General features: G+C 58.3%; 1 protein-coding gene across 3 annotated transcripts in view; it reads right to left on the reverse strand.

Annotated features, from left to right (window-relative positions):
* GTF2IRD1 (GTF2I repeat domain containing 1) overlaps positions 1–18,150 on the reverse strand; it is a gene marked incomplete at its 5' end in the record, with an annotated part of 79,150 nt that extends 61,000 nt beyond the window's left edge. For all 3 annotated transcript variants that reach the window (XM_079720057.1, XM_079720055.1, XM_079720056.1), the window contains 8 exons: positions 1,550–1,733; positions 6,428–6,511; positions 7,930–8,019; positions 9,090–9,400; positions 10,214–10,397; positions 12,203–12,358; positions 15,192–15,333; positions 18,028–18,150. In XM_079720057.1, coding sequence (XP_079576183.1) covers positions 1,550–1,733; positions 6,428–6,511; positions 7,930–8,019; positions 9,090–9,400; positions 10,214–10,397; positions 12,203–12,358; positions 15,192–15,333; positions 18,028–18,150 — 1,274 coding nt within the window. The remainder of the gene's footprint in view (positions 1–1,549; positions 1,734–6,427; positions 6,512–7,929; positions 8,020–9,089; positions 9,401–10,213; positions 10,398–12,202; positions 12,359–15,191; positions 15,334–18,027) is intronic.
* Positions 18,151–19,338: the final 1,188 nt, after the last annotated feature.

A 19,338-nucleotide genomic window follows, 5' to 3' on the forward strand; every position in this document is an offset into this window, starting at 1 on the left:
ATGATCCCTTCCTGGCCCACGCTGCCAACTCTCAGATTTTTATCTCTAACTCCCAGACCTCCCTCCCGAGCTTCAGACCTCTCAGCTGGGCTTCTGAAAATTCCATCTCCTGATCATCTCCAAGGTGAACTCACTCAGAAACATGGGGGTGGTTCTTCTTCCTCACTCCCCTCCCCACTTGCACGGTCCACTCACCAGCACACCCCGTCACCACTCAGATTCCATCCCCAACCCAGCCGCTCTCTCCCTGTGCCCACCACGCTGGCCTGGCTCACGGCTGCAGCAGCCTCCTCGCCAGTCTCCTGCTTTTGCTCTCTAGAGTCCATTCTCCCCCAGAAGCCAGGGGGCCGGGCAGACCCCAGCTCTGGCATCCAGCAACCCTGCAGAGGTCCTTCCCAATGCTCAGAACAACTCCATGCTCTCAGAGTCAATACCACCCTCTTGCACCCCAGCCGTCTGGGCTGCTCACTGAGGTCAATTCTTCTGCCCAGACGCTGCCCAGCTGGGTGCAGGCGGCCCTTCTCAACCTCCCGGCTCTGGCTTAACCAATGGGACCTTCTCTCAGAGGCCCCCAGACCACCCTAAACAGGTCTCCTCACCCACCCACCATTTTTCTCTCTCCTATTACCCTGTTTATTTCCTAAGCTCTAACAAGTTAGATGGCCTGAGTCCAAATTTGGACAAGCACTTTCATCCATCCATCCTTTTATTCCACAGATATGTACTGGCATCTCCCGCATGCCAGGGACTGCTGTGGGTGCTGGGGATTCAGCCACGAGCCACACAGTCCCTGCTTACAGTCTAGGGCAACAAAGAAGTGGGCGCGTGAACACACTGGGAGCACACCCTCAGCGGGCTCCCAGAATGGATGCCTGGGAAGGGCCTGATGCAGGCAGTGCTGCTGGAGGCAGGGGGCTGGACGGCAAGGCCTCTGGCCGCCTCCGTCTCTAACTATTTAGGAGGAAGCATCCCAGGAAGCCTGGCATTGCCTGGAGATGCCTGCTCGCTGGTGAGTCCGGCCAGCTGTGAGGACAAAGCCCCCTGTGGGAGTTGGGAGACAAGGCTGGGGGGTGGGTGGCAGCAGGCTGGGGGGAAGGGGCTGCAGTTCCAGAGTCCATAGTGCTCTGCCTTCTCCCACCCACCCGCACCTGCACCAGGAAAACTGGCCACCTGGGAGGACAGGAAAGGTGGACAAACTACCAGCAGGCAGGGTAGTCTGATGGGAGGTGCAGAAAGGGAGAGGCTGGCCCAGCCCCACCTGAGCTCAGGTGGGCTCCTCTCTGAAGGGAGGTAAGTACAAAGGCCTCAGGTCTTCTTTAGTGGCAGGAAAACACCTCTAAGAACTTAGCCAGTGCCTACTCGGGTCAGGCACTGTGCCTCCATTTTTCCATTCAATACTCAGAAGAGGCCAGAAGGAGGAGGCCACGTAGCTGTCAGGTTACAGAACCCCTTCGTCCCACTCCTGACCCCTGTTGCCTCCCCAGGGCCCTGCCTTGTGCCTTCTGTTGTCCCCTTGCCCAGCCCTGCCCCCCTGGACCCCATCCCCTACCTCTTAATGACAAAGTGGATGCTGTGCCGTTCCTCCAGGATCCGCTTCAGCTTGGGGACCCCGTAGGTGCAGGGGCGCTTGAAGGGGATCTTGTCCGGGATGCCCACGATCTCCACAGCCTCCGGGTCGCAGGCGATCTTCCTGTAGGGGACGGGGACCATGTGGTCCAGGCCCAGGGCTTCCGCTGGAAGGGCAACGGCAAGGCTGAACGCGGGATGGAGGCTGCGGGACATGCAGGGCCCCAGGGCCTGGTCATCACCACCTCCCACCTCCCAGGCACCACTCTGGCCACTCAGCAGCCAGAGGGATCCTCCTGAAACACCAAATACATCACTACTCTCTTAAAAAATGCCCATAGGCTCCCCTCCCACTCAGCGATGGCCAAAGTCCTACAAGGCCCTATGTGACCAGGACCCCATCACCTCTGGCCTTATCTCCATCTTTCACCCCTCTACTTGCTCACCCCAGTCTCTCTGGCCTCCTTGTTGCTTCCCTAACATGCCAAGCACGCACTCATCCCAGGGCCTTTGCACCTGCTCTTCTGTCTACTCAGACACTCTTCTTCCAGATCACCATACCCTTCCCTCCCTCCCTCTCTCCATTCAAGCATCTGCTCAAATGTCACTTCACCAGCCTAAAACAGCCCCCTTTATCCCTCCCTAGCCCACCCTGCTTTGTTTTTCATCCCATATTTATCATAATCTGATGTTACAAACATATTCATCTGTGCGTTGGTTCACTGTCTGGAACCTAAATAGGGCAGGACATGTAGTAGCTGCTTCCTGCATATTTGGGAGTGAATGAGCGGCTGAGGGAAGCTTCCAGGCTGGAGGTGGACTCTTGGCAAGATGCTTCCAGTTGTACAGGTGTGTCCTTTCCTCCAGGGCGGGGCCCAGCACTCTGCTCACTCGTCAGTGACATGAGAGGCCGCTGGAAGCTGACAGCTTTGTCAACAGCAGTGTAGACAGAACCCGAGCTCAGGAAGTGGTTACTTGCTCTTTTCCTCCAAACCATTAGGTGCGGTCCTGTGCCATTTCAGTCACTCATACACCCCAGCTCCTCCTTTTCATTCATTCACTCACCAAATACTTCTTGAGCACCTACTATGTGCTTGATGGTACTTTCATGGGGCCCCAAGGCCTGGGAGACGAGCTGAGCTGGGTGTCCCCTTCACTCCTGCCTCTCCCAAGGGTTCCATGTCACCTCACTGCTCCTCAGGCCCCTCCCCATCCTGGCCTGGCTCCTCAGGCCACACCAGGATGTATCTGTGTTCTGACAAGTGCCAGCCCAGAGCCGGACCCCCTGCAGTCATGCCAGGACCAGGGCAGGGCAGAGTCGCCTGTCTGTGGCCCTCCCTGGGGCACCGCCAAGATTGTTTTTCTGTTGATGCGGCCTAGGTCTGCACTGGAGGCTTTGGCAGCCAGATCCCACTGTGAAGTCGCACTTAGCTCATCGTCTAATTAAACCCTCACCATCTCAGCAGCTGTCAAACCATCTCTTCCCCCAAACCCCAACATCACCAGCCACCCCGCAGCCCCAGCACTTGAGCAATGGGCTCTTGGCTTCTTCGAGTCTACGTGAATCCACCTCCCCTCGGGTTCATCTGACTTGCTAGGCCTGTCTTTTCAGCCCAGGGCACAAAAGCTCCAGCCCGTCCCTCCAGCTGCTGCCCACTTGGAAGAGGAGGATGGAGCCGCCACGCACAATTGTTAGACCCTGGCGTAATCTCAACCTCCCCCCGGGTGACAGAGACACCGCGGCTTCCTCAAGGCTGGGGCTCCCCCCATGTCTTTTCTGTTTCTTTTTCCCCCCTCTGCACCCCCAGCAACATCGCTGGCCCACTTGGCCCGGAGCTGGTAGCTGAAAGGGTGGAACCAGGAGCAGGACCGGCTCGTCCTGGGTCTGCAGGATTGTTCAGGCTGCCAAACATCCCCACCCCTGCCACAGGATCCCCCAGTACTCATGGTGGGGGGGCGGGGGGCAGCAGCTTCTCCCCAGGGCAGCTGAAGGGACAGCTCAGAGGGAGCTCTGGCCTGAGGAGGGGCAAGGTCTCAACCACTCCAAGCCCAACACTCCTCCTTGGATTTGGCCATGGTGGTGGGCCCAAGTGCTGACCTCTAGGAAAGGCTCAACATTCTGGAAACATCCAGCATGCACGACAGGCTGGAAGACTGGCAGCTGTCATGCCCGCGGCGGGGGCAGAACCCACCCCATGTGGACAGAGCCAGCCCTCCCCAGGTCCCCTCTCCCTACTCCCCGTCCTGCTCACACCTGTCTAGGGAGGGAGGGGAGAAACTTGGGTACAGGCAGCCCCCTGCAGTACGGGGCCTCGCTCAGCCCCACCCCAACCAGGATGGCCCAGCCCACCAAGCCCACGTGACCAAGCCTCCCAGGCCCCAGGGTGGATCAAAGAACACCTCCTCCATGAAGCCTCCCCTGACTCCCCAAGCCTATCGAGAGACCTCACCTTCCTCTGAGCCGTCCTCCCTTTCTGAGGGCCCCCACCCCTGCACGTTACTACATACTAGAACGTACTACTGTACACCATTGCGTGTACTGCAGACCCACCTTCAGCCACTTGGCTGAAGCACCTTGAGACCAGAGTTGGTCTGAGTGCCTGGCACAAGGTAGGGGGCTCAAAACACGATTAGAGGGACTTCCCTGGTGGTGCAGTGGTTAAGAATCTGCCTGCCAATGCAGGGGACACGGGTTCAAGCCCTGATCCGGGCAGATCCCACATGCCACGGAGCAACTAAGCCTGTGCGCCACAACTACTGAGCCTGCACTCTAGAGCCCGCGAGCCACAACTACTGAGCCCATGTGCCACAACTACTGAAGCCCGTGCACCTAGAGCCTGTGCTCCGCAACGAGAAGCCACCACAGTGAGAAGCCCGCGCACCGCAAGGAAGAGTAGCCCCCGCTCGCCGCAACTAGAGAAAGCCCGCGTGCAGCAACGAAGACCCAACTCAGCCAAAAATAAATAAATTAATTAAAAAAAACCCAAAAACGCGATTAGAGGGTTGGAAACATCCCCCACTCCTGGGAGGGGACGGGGCTGGAGGCTGAGCTCATCACCAATGGCCAGTGGTTAAATCAATCACACCTACTTAATGCAACCTCTGTAGAAACTCTAACCGAAGGGGTTCAGAGAGCTTCCATGTGCCAGGAGGCTGGTGCACCCTAGACTCCACGAGGACAGAAGCTCCTGTGCTCAAGACCCTTCCGGACTTTTCACCATGTACCTCCTCATCTGGCTGTTCATCTGTATCCTTTGCAATAAACAGGTCAACAGAAGCCAAGTGTTTCCTCCCTCAGTTCTGTGAGCCATTATGGAAAACTGCCGACCCCACGGAGGGGGGTCCTGGGAGCCACGGGTGTGCAGCCAAATTGGATGGAAGTGTGGGTACCCTGGGGACCCACTACTTGTGACTGGCATCTGAAGTGGGGTGCTGTCTTGGGGGACTGAGCCCTTAACCTGGGGAGGGGTCTGTGTAACTCTGGGGAGTTAGGGTCAGAATTGAATCGAGTTGTAGGGCCCCCAGCTGGTGGCCACAGAGAACTGGAGGGTTGCGTGGCGTGGAAAACCCACACTTCTGCTGTCAGAAGTGTTGTGAGTAGAGAAAGAGGGTTTTTTGTAGCCAAGCAGGAGGGGAGGGAGGGCAGGGAGGGCAGTGAAGCCCTACCCCGGCAGGTCTGGTCTGGTCATGGTGAGAAGGCCAAGGTTAGGCAGGGAGACTGGCCATCTCCAGGGCATCTGGAAAGCGTCCGTGGACTCCCAGGGCAGTGCTCTCCCCTGACCCGCACATGTAGGTGGCCCGGGACCCTCCTCTCTGTCCCTGCAGCTCTGGGTGGTGCCCCTCCCCCCAGCCCCCTCCCTTGGTCCGATCATGCAGAGGGACTTCCCCAGAGAGGGGTTGCGCGATTCAAGTGGGGTTCAATGACATCACGCCTGTGTGCTGAGTGATCTGTGGGTACCTGCATCATCTCCGCAGTGACTGAGAGCCACCCACCCTGGCCAGAGCCACGCTGCGTCTGACCATTGAGCGGAGCTTATAGACGGAGCGCAACAGAGGCTGAGCGAATAAGTGAGAGTGAGCGAGGACTGCTGAGGGGACAAAGGAGACCAGGTGTGGGAGGGCACTCAGGGGTCCCAGGACCCAGAGGGGGAGGGGCTTACAGGTCCGTCTGGTCCAGCCCCTGCCGTCTAGCCAATGAGTGGCCACACTTTGCACTTGGCTGAAGCTCTACCACATGGAGGGCACCCCTGCCCCAGTTACCACCTGTGTCTGCTGCCCAGAGTGCAATGAGCCGACACGTGCTCTGAGCTCGGCTCTGTCCTGGGTGCTGGGGGCACAGAGGGGCCAGTGCTGTCCTGGCTTTCACGGGTACAGATACAGACAAGGCGCATCAAGTGTGCGACATGGAACAGAGAGGAAACCATCAGAGCTTTAAGGGCTGCGTCTTGAAGAACAGGTAGGAGTCTGCCCGCAATACGTGCAAAGGGCACGCTGGGCAGGGGGCACGGCACAGGCAAAGGTGAGGAGGCAGGAGACAGGGTGGCGCATGGGGGACTTGCAGGCACAAGAGGCCAAAAGCCGTTTTCCAGGATGGTCGCCACCGCCCCCCCAAGCGGCCCGCCTCCCACAGGTGAGCCAAGGTCTGGGGCTTTGCTGTCAGTCCCGCCCCCTGGAGAATCTGGAAAGGAAATATTGACACAACCACCCCCTACCCAGACAGGAGATGACATTTGTGTTGACGGCGCGTGGTGCCAGCATATGGCTTCCACCGTCATGTTGGGGAACACGAGTGATTGCCACATAATGAGATGCTCAGTGCGCCGCTGCTGGGGCCACACCACGGGCCGCACCGCCCACTCACCATATCTGCTGTTAAACAGGATCTGCACACACTCCCGGAGCGTGTTGATGTCCTCGGTTTCTTTTATGAAGGCGTCCCACTTCTCTATCAAAACACAGGAGGTACAAGTGAGGGCCCGTTGGAGCAGGGACCCCATGGCTTGGCTGCCTCTTGCCTCTCTGTCCACCCCCATGGCAGCAGATATTGTGCAGGCTCAGCCAGTCCATCCTGGGCCTCTCCTGAGTCTTGACCTTGAAAAACTAACCCTCATGCCTTGTGCACCCAGGGTCTCACCCAGCTTTGGCCCTGTTGGAGTCCCTCGAACCCTCAGCCCTGCTGGCCTCTCCCATAAAACCAAAGCCTCTGCTTCAATTTAATATTAATAACTAGAGCGATCATTTGGTTCATTAAAATTATAAAAGGAACATATTTAATTTATTAAGTACTTATCTGTGCTAAGTACTTAATATTTATAATATCCTAGTTAATCCCTCAGGACAATGTGCAGAAATAGATATTATTCCCATTTTGCAGATGGGAAAACTGAGGCTCAGAGAAGCTGAGTAACTTGCCTGAGATCACCCAGCTAGTACCTGGTGAGATTCTATCTCTGCTTGTATCTCTTGCCCACCACGGCCTCCCACAATGCTGTTCTGCCTGGACATCCAGGTCCCCTCCCTGCCCGGGATGTATCTTGTTTGTGGCAGTGTTGGTCTCCATTCTGATCCCAGGAAACTAGGTTTCTTAAAGAACCTTTCACTGAAGGTGAGGCTGAGACCTCCACAAGGCAAAGTTGCTGGAAAGTCTCACTACATCCCTTTTTGGTACAAATGAATCCCAAACCTTCTGGTTCTCTGTGCTGTGTGGTACTTTTAAAATCTGTCTACATATTTTTTTGACCCTTGTTCCTTCATGAGGTGGAGTTTAATTCCTCTCTCTCCCTTGGGTATGAACTGGACCAAGTTCCTGACTTCTAATGGGTAGGATATGGCAGAAGTGACAGTGATTTCTGAGGCTGGGTCATAAAAGACGTGGTTCCTTCCTTACTCTCTCTCAGATCACTAGCTCCAGGAAACCAGTCACCACGTTGTGAGGACACTCAAGCAGCCCCGAAGAGGCCCAGGTAGTAAGAAATAGGTATCCTGCCAACAGCCACATGGGTGAGCTGGAAGTGGATCCTCCAGCCCCAATCGAGCCTTCAGATGTTCACAGCCCCAGCTGACATCCTGAGAAATTCTAAGCTGGGACCACCCAGCTAAGCTGCTCCTGAATTCTGACCCACAGAAACCGTAAGGTATAAATGCTTGTCATTTTAAGCTACGTTTGGGGGCAATTTGGCATGAAGCAATATGTAACTATTATATATTGGCTTTACTCTGGTTTCACTCACAAGTCCCTTGTGCGGTGCTGTTCCTCCTTTCTCTCACAAAGACCCAGTGGACACACATCCATTTCAGTAATAAGCACCACCCCAGTCCTGGATCCCCACTCTGGTCAGGGTGCTGCCACGGGCACTGTCCTACCTGACTTGTCATGGACGATGGAGAAGAGGATGCGCTTAGAGGCATGGACGTTCTGAATGAGAGGACCGCCAGGCCCAGTGGGCTTCTGTCCTGGACAAGGGAGCGGAAAGGTACAGGTTCCAGGTGGGCCCCAAGAGGGGTTCCCCAGATCTGGCCTGAGTGCGCGGGCTGGGGCTCTGGGGTAACAGTCTCCCCAGGGAGAACCCAGGACTGAGCCCTGTGATCATGAACTCAAGGCAAGTTCCCTGACCAGAGGCCTGAGACATCCTTTAGCAGAGCGTGCTCTCCGAATGGCAGATCGGGGAGGGCAGGACGTCCCAGGTCACATTTTACAGATGGGGACACTTGTTTCAGGCATATAAGTCCCATCCTCCTGCTCAGCCCTCATGGCTGTGGAGGGGAGGGGGTGTCCTTTTTTCTCCTTCTCATAATAACAGTAACAGTTAAGTATAACTTATAAGCACCTACTCTGTGCCAAGCACTGGACTCGGTGCTTTAATACAGAGGTTCTCAAACTTGAGCACCCGTCAGAAACACTTGGGGGACTCGTCAGTTTGCAGGCAGCTGGGGCTCACCCCGCCCCCAAAATGCCAGATTCAGCAGGGCTGTGGCTGGGCCTGAGAATGTGCATTTCTAACGTGCTCTGTCATTTCATCATGATAACAGCCCAGCGAGGCAGGTACTATTGGCATCTCCATTTTACGGATGAGGAAACTGAGGCTCAAAGAGGTAGAGATTTGCCCTGGGACACATAGCCATTCAGTAGAGGGCCCAAAATATGGACACAGGTCTTTCTCATGCCCAGCTGTTCTTTTTCTTCTGTTTCCAGTACCCCTAATCCACGCTGGGTGGAGGTAGTAGGTGCTCATTAAATGCATGTACCTGATTAGCATGTCTATTCTCTCCCTCCATAGACTCCCCTGGGAGTCCTTTCGGGCATCTCTTGGCCCCAGGCCAAGGATACTGTTCCCAGATGACTGGGCAGGGGCCCGGGGTCTGACTAAGTCCGAGCTACCACTCCTTCTGTCCTGCCTCAGCTCCTTGCTCCGACGTGCCCCCTGCAGCCCTGAGCACCCCGATCTGCCCTGGGAAGCTTCCCCTGCATGAGTGACCTCTGTCCCATGCCCCCAACCCCTCCCAGACTCCCAGCAGCAGCTTACCACAGCAGTCTGGGAAGTCTTGGGCAGCGGGGGCCTTGGGCTCAGGCCTGGGCCGGCCGAGGCCCAGGTCACTGGAGGCAAGAGGGCAGGCGGGTGCCTCCTGCTTGAGCTCCCGCACGGTGTGGTTGGCAAGGGCGGTGCTGTACAGGAAGCTGGCCACGGACGAGGAGGTGGCGGTTGGGGGCAGGTCCTGGGGTGGCCCCTTGGGGGCCTGGCTGTGCAGACCACAGTCCCGAGACCCCTTGGCTATCAGGGAGATGCCATTCAACTCCACCAGGGTCTTCGAGTCCCGCCCACCATCCTCCAGCGGCCTGGGTGAAGGAAAGGACACGTGACAGCTTCATCCACCTGTCCCACCAGGGGTATGTCTTCCCTGAGACCTCCCTCTGCAGAACACGACAGGCCGTGCAGTATGCAGGACCAGTCCCCATTTTACAGGTCGGGGTGCAGGCCCGGGTGGGGGTGTGACATGCCCAGGGCCACACGGCTGGGCCACCCGAGGACCTGGGCCCTGCCCCTTGGCCTCTGTGCCCCCTCTCCACCAATCACGTCCTTTCAGCTGCAGCTGATCGTCTCGCACCTCCTAAGGCATCGCTCGTGCGCTGGCCGTGGTGCCCGAGCCCTGACGGGCCACGTTCAGCCCTCAGGCTGCTTCCTGGCTGCCCCAGAGATCAGTACCCTCCCCGGCCCAGCCTCCATGACCTCATGGCCCGTCAGTCCCTAATGGAGTCCTCGGCTGACAACCCAAGCAAGCACCCACGATGTGGCTTCCTGCCTCCACGCTTTTGCACGGCTGTTCCTGATACCTGGAGGGCTGCTGGTGCTATTTCTTCCCCAACCAAGCCTCTCTGCAACACAGAAGTCCCCCGGGAAAGACTTCCATGACTCCACACCTGGCTCAGAGCATGCTCTGTGACTGAGTTTCTGCCTCACCTCTGCCATCGGACCGGGAGCTCTTACACCAGGGTCCCCTGTGGGAGTCTGAAGTCCCCTCCCCTCAGGCAGGACAAGCGGCCACAAGCGGCTGAGCCCGCACGGAAGCAGGTCATCGCCCGGCCCAGCCTGGCCCCCGGGGTCCAGCCACCAGGGCCCCGGGCCGCTCCCAGGCGGGCTGCCTCACTCACCTCTTGAGCTTGAAGCGGATCCGGTGGCTGTGCTCCAGGATGGCCATGAGGGCCTTGGGGTCGTACTCCGACGGCCTCCGGAAGGCCAGGCCCTCAGGCAGCCCCTGCACAGCCAGCAGCCCCGGTTCCCGGAGCAGCCTCTCGTAGGGCAGCGGCACCACGCTGGCCCGGCCCAGGGCCTCGCCTGTGGGAGGGGTCGAGGAGGGGGCCTAGTATGAGACGGCAGCTAGGCTGTGGTGAGGACCGGGCGCACCCTGGAGCTGGGGCCGTGCTGAGTGACGCCCTGTGGTGCCGGATCCCCAGCAAACAGGACCCCAGAGGCCCCTTCACTGCAAACTTCCTACAGAATAAGCCCCTGCCGGCGTTGAGGGGGGCGGCAGGGGCTGTGGACAGGGGCCTGTGGCCTGCACCTGAGGGCTGGGGCTGCCCCATCGAGGGGGTTCCCTGCTTCCCCCGCCATTCTCCTCTCCGGGCATCTGGGTGGAGGGGAAAGCAGGCCCCGGGGCTGCGAGCAGGGGGTGAGGAGAGAGGGGTGAGGGAGAGAAACTGCAAGAAAACAGCCACAGGAAGGAAGAGAAAAGGAAAATGAGAGAAAGGAGGGCAGGTAAGGAAGAGAGGAATGGAGAGGAAGCAGGAGAGAGAGAAGAGACAGGATGAGAAGCTGCTGAGCACGTGGGAAGGGGGGAGGGGAGGGAGGGCCGAGAGTCTGGGCTCACAGACGTCTGCTGCTTCCCACCTGGAGCCAGAAGGAAGCCCCTCCCCTCATAATCACCTCTGATTCTGCCCGAGGCAGGCAAGGGGGGTGAGCAGGGGTGCAGGGGGCTCTGGGCGTGAACCCTGCATCTGGCAAAAGCGTCTGCAGTGGCACAGCCAACCATGCGTGACAAGTCCTCCCGTCCCCGGGGCCAGCATGCCCACCAGGGCCTCCGGGCCCCCTACCCCTCTTGGCCTCCTCCTGACATCTAGACAACGGCAGGAGTCCCCCACACCCCACCCCGACCTTTGCTCCACAGAACCAAAGGCTGCGGTAGGGAAAGGAATAAAGCAAATTAGAAATCATGGGATGGGACCCTTAGGGACAAAAGGGACCCGCATGAGGTCACCCAGGGAGTGTGAAGGTCACCACTGGGCCAGAGACTCTGCAACCTGACACTTCCCAAGGGAGACCAGGCCTGCCTGTCCCCTCCCCTCTTCCCTCCAAAGGAAGCACTTGGCTGGGCAGTTAGCCTTCACTCAGTCATTCAACAAACACCCTCTGAGCACCCGCTGTTGCTGGGCTCTGAAGTGCAGGCTAGGAACAGCAGAAAGAGAAGATACAGTCCCTGATCCTGGAAAGCAACTGGGCGAGTGAGGGCACAGGGCACAGTGGGTGCCCAGAGGAGGCCTTAACCCAGCGCAGAGCTGGGGGCTTCCTGGCGCTGAGCCTTAGAGAGCAATGCAGCGTCCACCAGACAAAGGAGGGGAAGGTCGGCCCAAAGGTCACAGCAGGTGTGAAATGAAGCCAGAACGAGCGGGAGAATAGGAGGTGGGTCAGCATGGCTGGAGGGGGCTGGGGACGGGCCATGGTAGGGTCTGATGCCACGCCCAGGGTGACAGGGAGCCCGAGTAGGCAGTGGAGGGAAGAGCTTTGTGGTCAGACTTGTGCTTCGGAAAGATGCCCTTGGTCACAGGGCAGGTGGGGACAGCAGGGAGCTGGGCTGGTGGCGAGGACACCAGGGTAAGCCTGGGGCCTCTTCCAGGCACGAGGGAGCAGTGAGCAGCACAAGGGCAGGGGTGGTAGGGATGGTGGTTCAGGGAACAGGGCTGGGACGGAAGATCCACGCCTGGGGATGCAGAATGAGGGAGGGCTGGGGGTGGGGAGAGAAGGAACCCACGCCTTGAGGTTCTGCCCAGGGCCTGTAGTGGGGCAGGAGGGGGCCTCCTCCTCTGGGCAGGGCCAGGGGCTCCCACCCGCCTGGGGGCCCCAAATGGAATGAGGAAGGATCTTACTATAAAGAACATCAAACACCTCCTCTACCATCTTCCGCAGAAGGTACACGTCTGAGCCATGGTCCAGGGCAGACCGTGGGATGTTCCGGCTGCCACCCTCACCCCGAGGCACCTTCTTGGGGTGCTCTGCCTCCGGCTCCTTCCACGGGGGCCCTCCTGTGGGACACAGAGCATGCGGGGCCATGGTGAGTACTCATCACACCACCAGCCCAGTGAGCTGGGACGTCCCTGCCCTGTGCTAAGCCCTGTAGCTGGGCACCCAACACGGAGTGCAAGTGGATGAATGAAGGAAGAATAAATGGGTGAGTAAGCCCCGCCCCAACCGCCCTGCCTAGGGCCAGGGCTGCTTACCTCAGGGTTCCCAGTACCCAGCAGAGGGCATTCATCCCTGCTCACCTCTAACTCGCTGTGTGACCTTACACAAGTCCCTTCTCTCTCTGGGCCTCAGTCTGTGAGCTCTCATGAGAGACCAGATGGGCTGGCTCAGAACTGGGGTTCAACGAATGTCTGTTCCATCACCTATTTCTTTTTTCTTTTCTTTTTAAAATATTTATTTATTTATTATTTATTTACTTTGGCTGTGCCGGGTCTTAGTTGCAGCACGCGGACTCTTAGTTGCAGCATGCAGACGTCTTAGCTGCGGCATGCATGCGGGATCTAGTTCCCCAAACAAGGGATCGAACCCGGGCCCCCTGCACTGGGAGCATGGAGTCTTAGCCACTGGACCACCAGGGAAGTCCCCCATCACCTATTTCTGAATTAACCAGTTGAGGCCCTAGTTTTCTGCTCTGCCAAATGGGGAGACGATGGGGACCCCACCAGGAGGCTGAGGGTCTGGGAAGAGGCAGGTTCATGCCAGGCTGGGCCAGGGTGGGGGCCTGGGAGTGTCAGTGGATCCCTGGGCTGGGAAGATGCTAGGCACTGCACTGGAAAGGGGATGAGAAGAGGGCTTGGGGGCCCCCCTCCCAGCTTGGAGTGTGCTCTCCTCCAGGACCTGAGAAGCTTGAAATAGACCAGCCAAGTTCCCGGTGCTATAAATAGCAGCTCTGCCTGGCTCTGGGAAGCCAGGTGCACCTTCCCCAGGCCCCAGTCTGGCTCCCAGCCTGGCCATCTAGGGCCACAGGACTCTGCCACTGCCCACCCTACACCGGTCCAGCCCCCTGCCCAACCCTGGAAAGGGTACAGGTTTTGAGGGCCGGGTGGGAGAGGGGCTGGCTGGGGAAGTGGCTGGACCCCAGTAATGATACGCCCCGGCACGGCGGGGACAGCCTTCCCAGAAATGGCTGATCCCAGGGTCGAGGCCCAGGCGGGGGTCGGGTAATGGAAATGCTAATAATGGTGAGAAAAACAACAGCTGGCGTTTAGTGAGTGTGAACTAAGTGCCAGGAATTGTTCTAAGTGCTCACCATGTATTAATTCATTTAATCCTCAGATCGACCCAGGAGAGGGTAGCACTGTCCTCCCCTTTCACAGATGAGGAGGCTGAGGCCCAGCAGGCAGCAGCTGGCAGAGCCAGGATGTGGCCCCAGGTGTCTGAATCTAGGGCCTGCTCTTAACCCCAAGATCTCTGAGTCCCAACTTCTGGGCTAGAATGCCCGCCCAGGCTCTAACTCCATAGGACTTAATCCACCATGAAGGGGAAGCTGACCTGCCTCGGGAGCTCACCGCCAAGCTGGGGCATAGGCGTGGATGGAAGTTTAGGGCACAGGAAGCTGCAAGCGGTGGGGGGCAGTCAAGCATGGGTGCTGGGGCGGAGGGGCACCGATGGGGCCAGTGGCGGGAGGGATGTCAGTCTGGAGGCTGGGGAGGCATCTGCCAGGCAGAGGGGAGGAGTGAGGGCCTTCCAGGTGGGGACAAAAGGCAGTGGTGAGCAGGGACACACAGAGCCGGGGAACGTGCACTTTAGCACAGTGCAGCCTGGTGAGCACCAGGGATGCTGGGAGGAGAGAATGCAGAGGCCGGGGCTGCTTATGAGGGGCCCTGAAGGCCTAGGTAGCATTGAAGAGTTGGGGGCTTCAGAACGACCCCTTTGCCTCGGGGCTCCCAGCTCCCAGCTCTGAGTGCCGGTGCTGGTATCTTCCAGGAGCGACCAGGACCCCTTGGCAGGGGTCCCGGGGGTGCCCATGCTGCATCCCTCGTTTTTTTTTTTTTTTTTGGCTGCGCCACGTGGCATGTGGGATCTTAGTTCCCTAACCAGGGCTTGAACCCGCGTCCCCTGCATTGGAAGCGCGGAGTCTTAATCACTGGACCTCCAGGGAAGTCCCTGCATGCCCCTTGTTTTGAAGGGGTGCAGCCAAAAGAGCAAACTCCACCTCCATCACTCGTCAGCTGTGTGTCCCCTGGTTACACTCACTGCATCTCATTTTCTCGTTTGTAAACCGGTGATGACTGTTTCCCGAGCCTGCTGGGAACAGTAAACAGCACCAGCACGTGGCCCAGCCCGCGGCTCTATTTATCACATCATCCCTAACTGTTCCCGTTTCTAGAGCATTTCCTACGTGCTGGACAAGTCCTCAGTCACTTCATCCCCATGGGCCACCAGGAGGCGGCTCCAAGATTCTGCTACTGTAACAGGGTCAGTGCCAGCCTCTGACATCAGGTTAAGTGAGTTAGTGCTTAAAGGGTGTCGCACACAACAGGCGCTCACTAAGTATTAGCTGAGCACGTGCACTCGGTCCCTGCATCAGGGACGCACAGGAACTGGGCCACAGCACTGGGCCTCAGTGTCCCCTTCTGTCCATGAGCACATGGAGGCAGCTGGATCTGGCCTGCCCAGAGCCTCTATCGGCCGAGGGGCTGCTGTGTGACTCCAACAAAAACTGTGGCCGCCCCTGATAACGCGACATTGGGAAGCTTGCACCAGCCCCTCCTGCCCAGTGCCTCCTCCCACACAGGGCCACCCGGTGTTGCTCCAGGGACCCAGCAATGCGCCAGAGCTCCTCCCCTCAGGGACAGTGGGGACTGGCCCTCTGGAGCCCCGGGTACTCACGGCAGAACCTGAGGAAGTCTGATTGCAGCTCCTTGCGTGCATTCAGGAACATCCTCCCCTTCTCGGTGCCGACCACGAAGGCGCTCTCATCATGCACAGCGACACAGGCCACTTCTGCGTTCAGCTTGGAGAGTGCTGAGCACTGCAGGGGGTGCAGGGATGTGAGCCGGGGGAAAGACCCCCCACTCCAGACACCCCCAGTGCCAGCTTTGGGGGGTGGGAGGTGAGCTCCCCGCTGCCCGAGATCCCACCAGGGGCTCCAGGGAGAGGTCACCGTCCCAACGTTCTGGGTCTTAGACTGCAGTGGGAATGAACGAACGACACCCACAGAGCTTGGCCAAGGTCAGGGGGAAGAAGACAAGGTTACAGGGGCTGGAGGAGGACAAAGGCACACGTGGCCTGTGCCCCTTCCTCCTCCCAGGCCCTCCTTGCTCTGGGGTGGGCTTCCTGCTTCAGGCCTGGCCCCAGCCTCAGGGATGATCCTGTCCTGGGCTCTCTCCAAGTCCTGGATGAGGAGGTGGGATGGGACCCAGGAGAACCAAGGCACAGACAGATCCAGGCTTCAATCCTGCATCAGCCTCTTCCTGCAAGTCATGCCCTCCTCTGGGCCCCAATTTCCAAATCTGTAGAATGCGGACAAGCAGCCCAGCTCCCAGAGTTGTAATGGGCTTGTTGTGGGGATTCAATGGGGCCTGGTTGGTGGGAAAAAGTCTCTAAACCGGGGCATCCCGTGTGGGTATGAGGCAAAGAGGTTCTTTTTGCAGCCCCAGAGTTGAGACTGGCAGGCCTACTGCACAGGAAGCCCTAACACAGGGGGCCCTGCGACCAAGACCACCAGCACCTCAGGCCTACTGCACTGGGAAAACCCTGCCTGCAAAGCTCGTGGCATACGGTCGGTGCCTGATAAATGCTGGTTTTTATCTGAGTTAGCACTCTGCGGACAGTCGGGAAGTCTGGCTTCTAATCGCAGTTCCACTGCTGTGTGATCTAGGACAGGTTCTACAACCTCTCTGGGCCGTGATCATGCCTTTAGTGCCAGCTCCGGCTTGGAGTCGCTCCGGAGAGGAAGCTGGGGACATCTCAGGGCCAGCAGGACTGTCCCCCGGGAGCTCCTGGGGGCAGGGATGGTGTTCATTTCCGGCTCTCTAAGATGAAAACCAAACCCCACTGCTCCCTTGCCCTGTGGCAACACTGTATAACAAAGACGACAGAGAGATTCAGCCGTTTCCACTCTTCCAAGGAGTGGCCAGCCGAGCTGGAGGGGAGCCTTCCCTGCGCTGCATGGTCACTTCTCAGCTGAAGAAGCTGAGGCCACAGCAGGGAGTAGACTCAGCCAAAGGCACAGAGAATGGGGGTCGGGAGGAAATGCCTGGAAACGGGTCTGAGACTGGGCGGGAGGAGGTGGTGAACGGACAGCACTTTGGCCCCAGTCGTCCTGCAGACCGCCTGAGAACCTGGCCCCAGGCCCGCTGGGTGCCGGCGTTAAGTCACTGCCAAGTAAGTGCCGCTGTCACCCACGAGGTCCCTTAGGAAACCTGTAAAGGCCTTGTCGCAGGGCAGGGGGAGCCTGTCTCGTTCATGCCACCAGGACAGCTACAGGGTCACTGGCTCCTCCAAGGAGCCTCTGAAACACCCTCTAGACCAGCACTGGACCCTGGAATTTCTGCAATGATGAAAATGTTCTATTTCTACACTGTCTGATACCACAGCCGCTAGCCACATGTGGCCACTGAACTCTTGAAATGAAGCTAGTGTGATGGAGTAACTGAATTGTTTAATTTTCACAAATCGCAATTTAAATATCAACTGTCACATGTGGCTAGTGGCTGTGGCACTGGCCATCGCTGCCTGTGTCAACTGGACCTCCACCACCACACCAAGCTGACACTGCTACCGGCACAGGGCTGAGCTCCTGGGGCCCCCCTCCTCATGAAGGCCACTCTGTACAGGGGAGGGGTCAAACCCAGCTGGCCTTCCCAGGGGTGTCTACCACCTCTGCCCCAAATACCACCTAAGCAGCCCTTGAGCTGCCTGCAGCTGGAATAGCCTGGAGGGAGGCCCTTTGTCCTTGGGAAACTGTAGACTTTGCCCCTGGGAGCCCACTTTAAAAACTGATCATGCTGTGTGACATCAGGCAAAGTACTGTCCTCTCTGAAGTTCAACTTCACTGAACCAAAATGCAGGGGGTGCAGCTAACGGATGCCAGACAGATTTTTTTTTTTTTTTTTAAAGACACCTGCCTACCTTCTATCACAGAACTTGCCCCAGGAAAAGTCTACAGGAAAATGACATTATTATTTTCTCTCTCCCCTCTCTTTTTTTTGGCTGAGCCGTGCAGCTTGTGGGATCTTAGTTCCCCTACTGGGGCTCTAACCCGGGCCCCTGGCAGTGAAAGCTCTGAGTCCTAACCGCTAGACCGCCAGGGAATTCCCTATTATTTTCTCATTTGGGATAAACTGCTATAGGTTTAGGTATGGAGGCAACGGTGTCAGAGGAGTGATGCAGTTACAGCCCTGGCTTTAACAACGGGGGTGACAGCTTTCTAATGAATCACTGTGACACATTACCCTACAGGTGACCTGCTGGGAGGGAGACTTGTGACCATCCCAGGGATGGGACTTCAACTGTAAGAGGTGACGAAACGAAGACGGGGTGAGGAGGTGAGGGCTGGAGTTCCACACACTTGACCTCACTTAAGCCTCCCACCCCGGCGTCAGCAGACAGGCCTTGTAGCAGGTGGGGACACTGAGGCTCAGGTCGGCGAGGGCTCCTGCGAGCGGCAGAGGTTACAAAGGCTGGCTGCCCCACTCTTCCAGGGGTGGGCAGGGGCACTCACCATGGAATCTAAGGCAGACACGAGGCTGGTGATGATCTCGTCTTTGCGGGCGATGGCAGAGTTCCAGCGGTCAGGCCCACAGCCGTTTGTGGGGACGTCGCAGCGCTTTCCCAGCAAGGCCATGGTCGCCTGGATGGAGGAAGGGAGGAGGCGGAGGTGGCCGCGGGCCGTAGGGCGTGTCACACGTGGTGGCTGCCCCCACCACTAACCCACCAGGCCCCCGGGATCCCCAAGGCCACCTCTCCTTCCCAGGTGGGACAAATCAAGAGCTGGCCTTCTCTTCACCTAAGGGTCTTATATGCATGATGGGGGTTGAGCTTTGACAGGCCTGGACACACAGCAGCCTGCACACGGCCTGTACAGGTGTGGGAACAGACAGCAGGATAACGGAGGGGGGTGTCTCAGGGCATGTCTCCCCAAGTCTGCATCCCCAGAGCCAAACCCACAAGCAGTCTGCCTGGCAGGCCCTAAATGCCAACTCTCCCCACGCACAGCCGTCTGGCCATGGCCCTCCCTTGCTCACACACCCTCCATAGCTCCCTGCTGCCCACATTAGCTCTTGACTCCTCAGCCTGGTATTCTGGTTCTAGACTCTTGTCCCTTGCCTCAGCTCCTCCTCATACCCCATGCTCTCGGCACTCTAAGTGTCACCATCCTCCAAACACACGGACATCCTTCACGGCTCCTCAGCTGTCACCAGTTCTGTTCTCCCTGAGTGCCCTCCCTGGCCCCTTCGGCATCTATTGACTGCCCCCTTAGCTTTTTTTTTTTTTGCAGTACGTGGGCCTCTCACTGTTGTGGCCTCTCCCGTTGCGGAGCACAGGCTCCGGACGCGCAGGCTCAGCGGCCATGGCTCACAGGCCCAGCCGCTCCACGGCATGTGGGATCCTCCTGGACCGGGGCACGAACCCGTGTCCCCTGCATCGGCAGGCGGACTCCCAACCACTGCACCACCAGGGAAGCCCTGTCCCCTTAGCTTTTATCTGTCACCTCTGCTGGGAAGGTGCCCCAGATTGCCCCACCTCCTGCCCCTTCCTGCCCAGGCTGGTCAGGTGTCCCTGGCCTCCCACCTGTCCCCGAGCCCCCCATCACAGCTGTGTATCAAGTCACATGCTACCCGGGGGAAGGCCGCCACCCCAAGGCCGTGGAGCTTCGGTCTACTTCCTGGCTTCCAGGACTGAATCTCAGAGGTGCAGAGAGATACCACGGGGCAGAGGCCCCTTCACCTCAGGTGAGGCTTCCCCAACACAGGACGCTGCCCCTCGTCATGAGGTTCCCGGAGGACATAGCTGTATCCTCCCCCGCTGCTGA

The sequence above is a fragment of the Hyperoodon ampullatus genome, assembly GCF_949752795.1.
Source record: "Hyperoodon ampullatus genome assembly, chromosome: 14".
NCBI classification, from domain to species: domain Eukaryota; kingdom Metazoa; phylum Chordata; class Mammalia; order Artiodactyla; family Ziphiidae; genus Hyperoodon; species Hyperoodon ampullatus.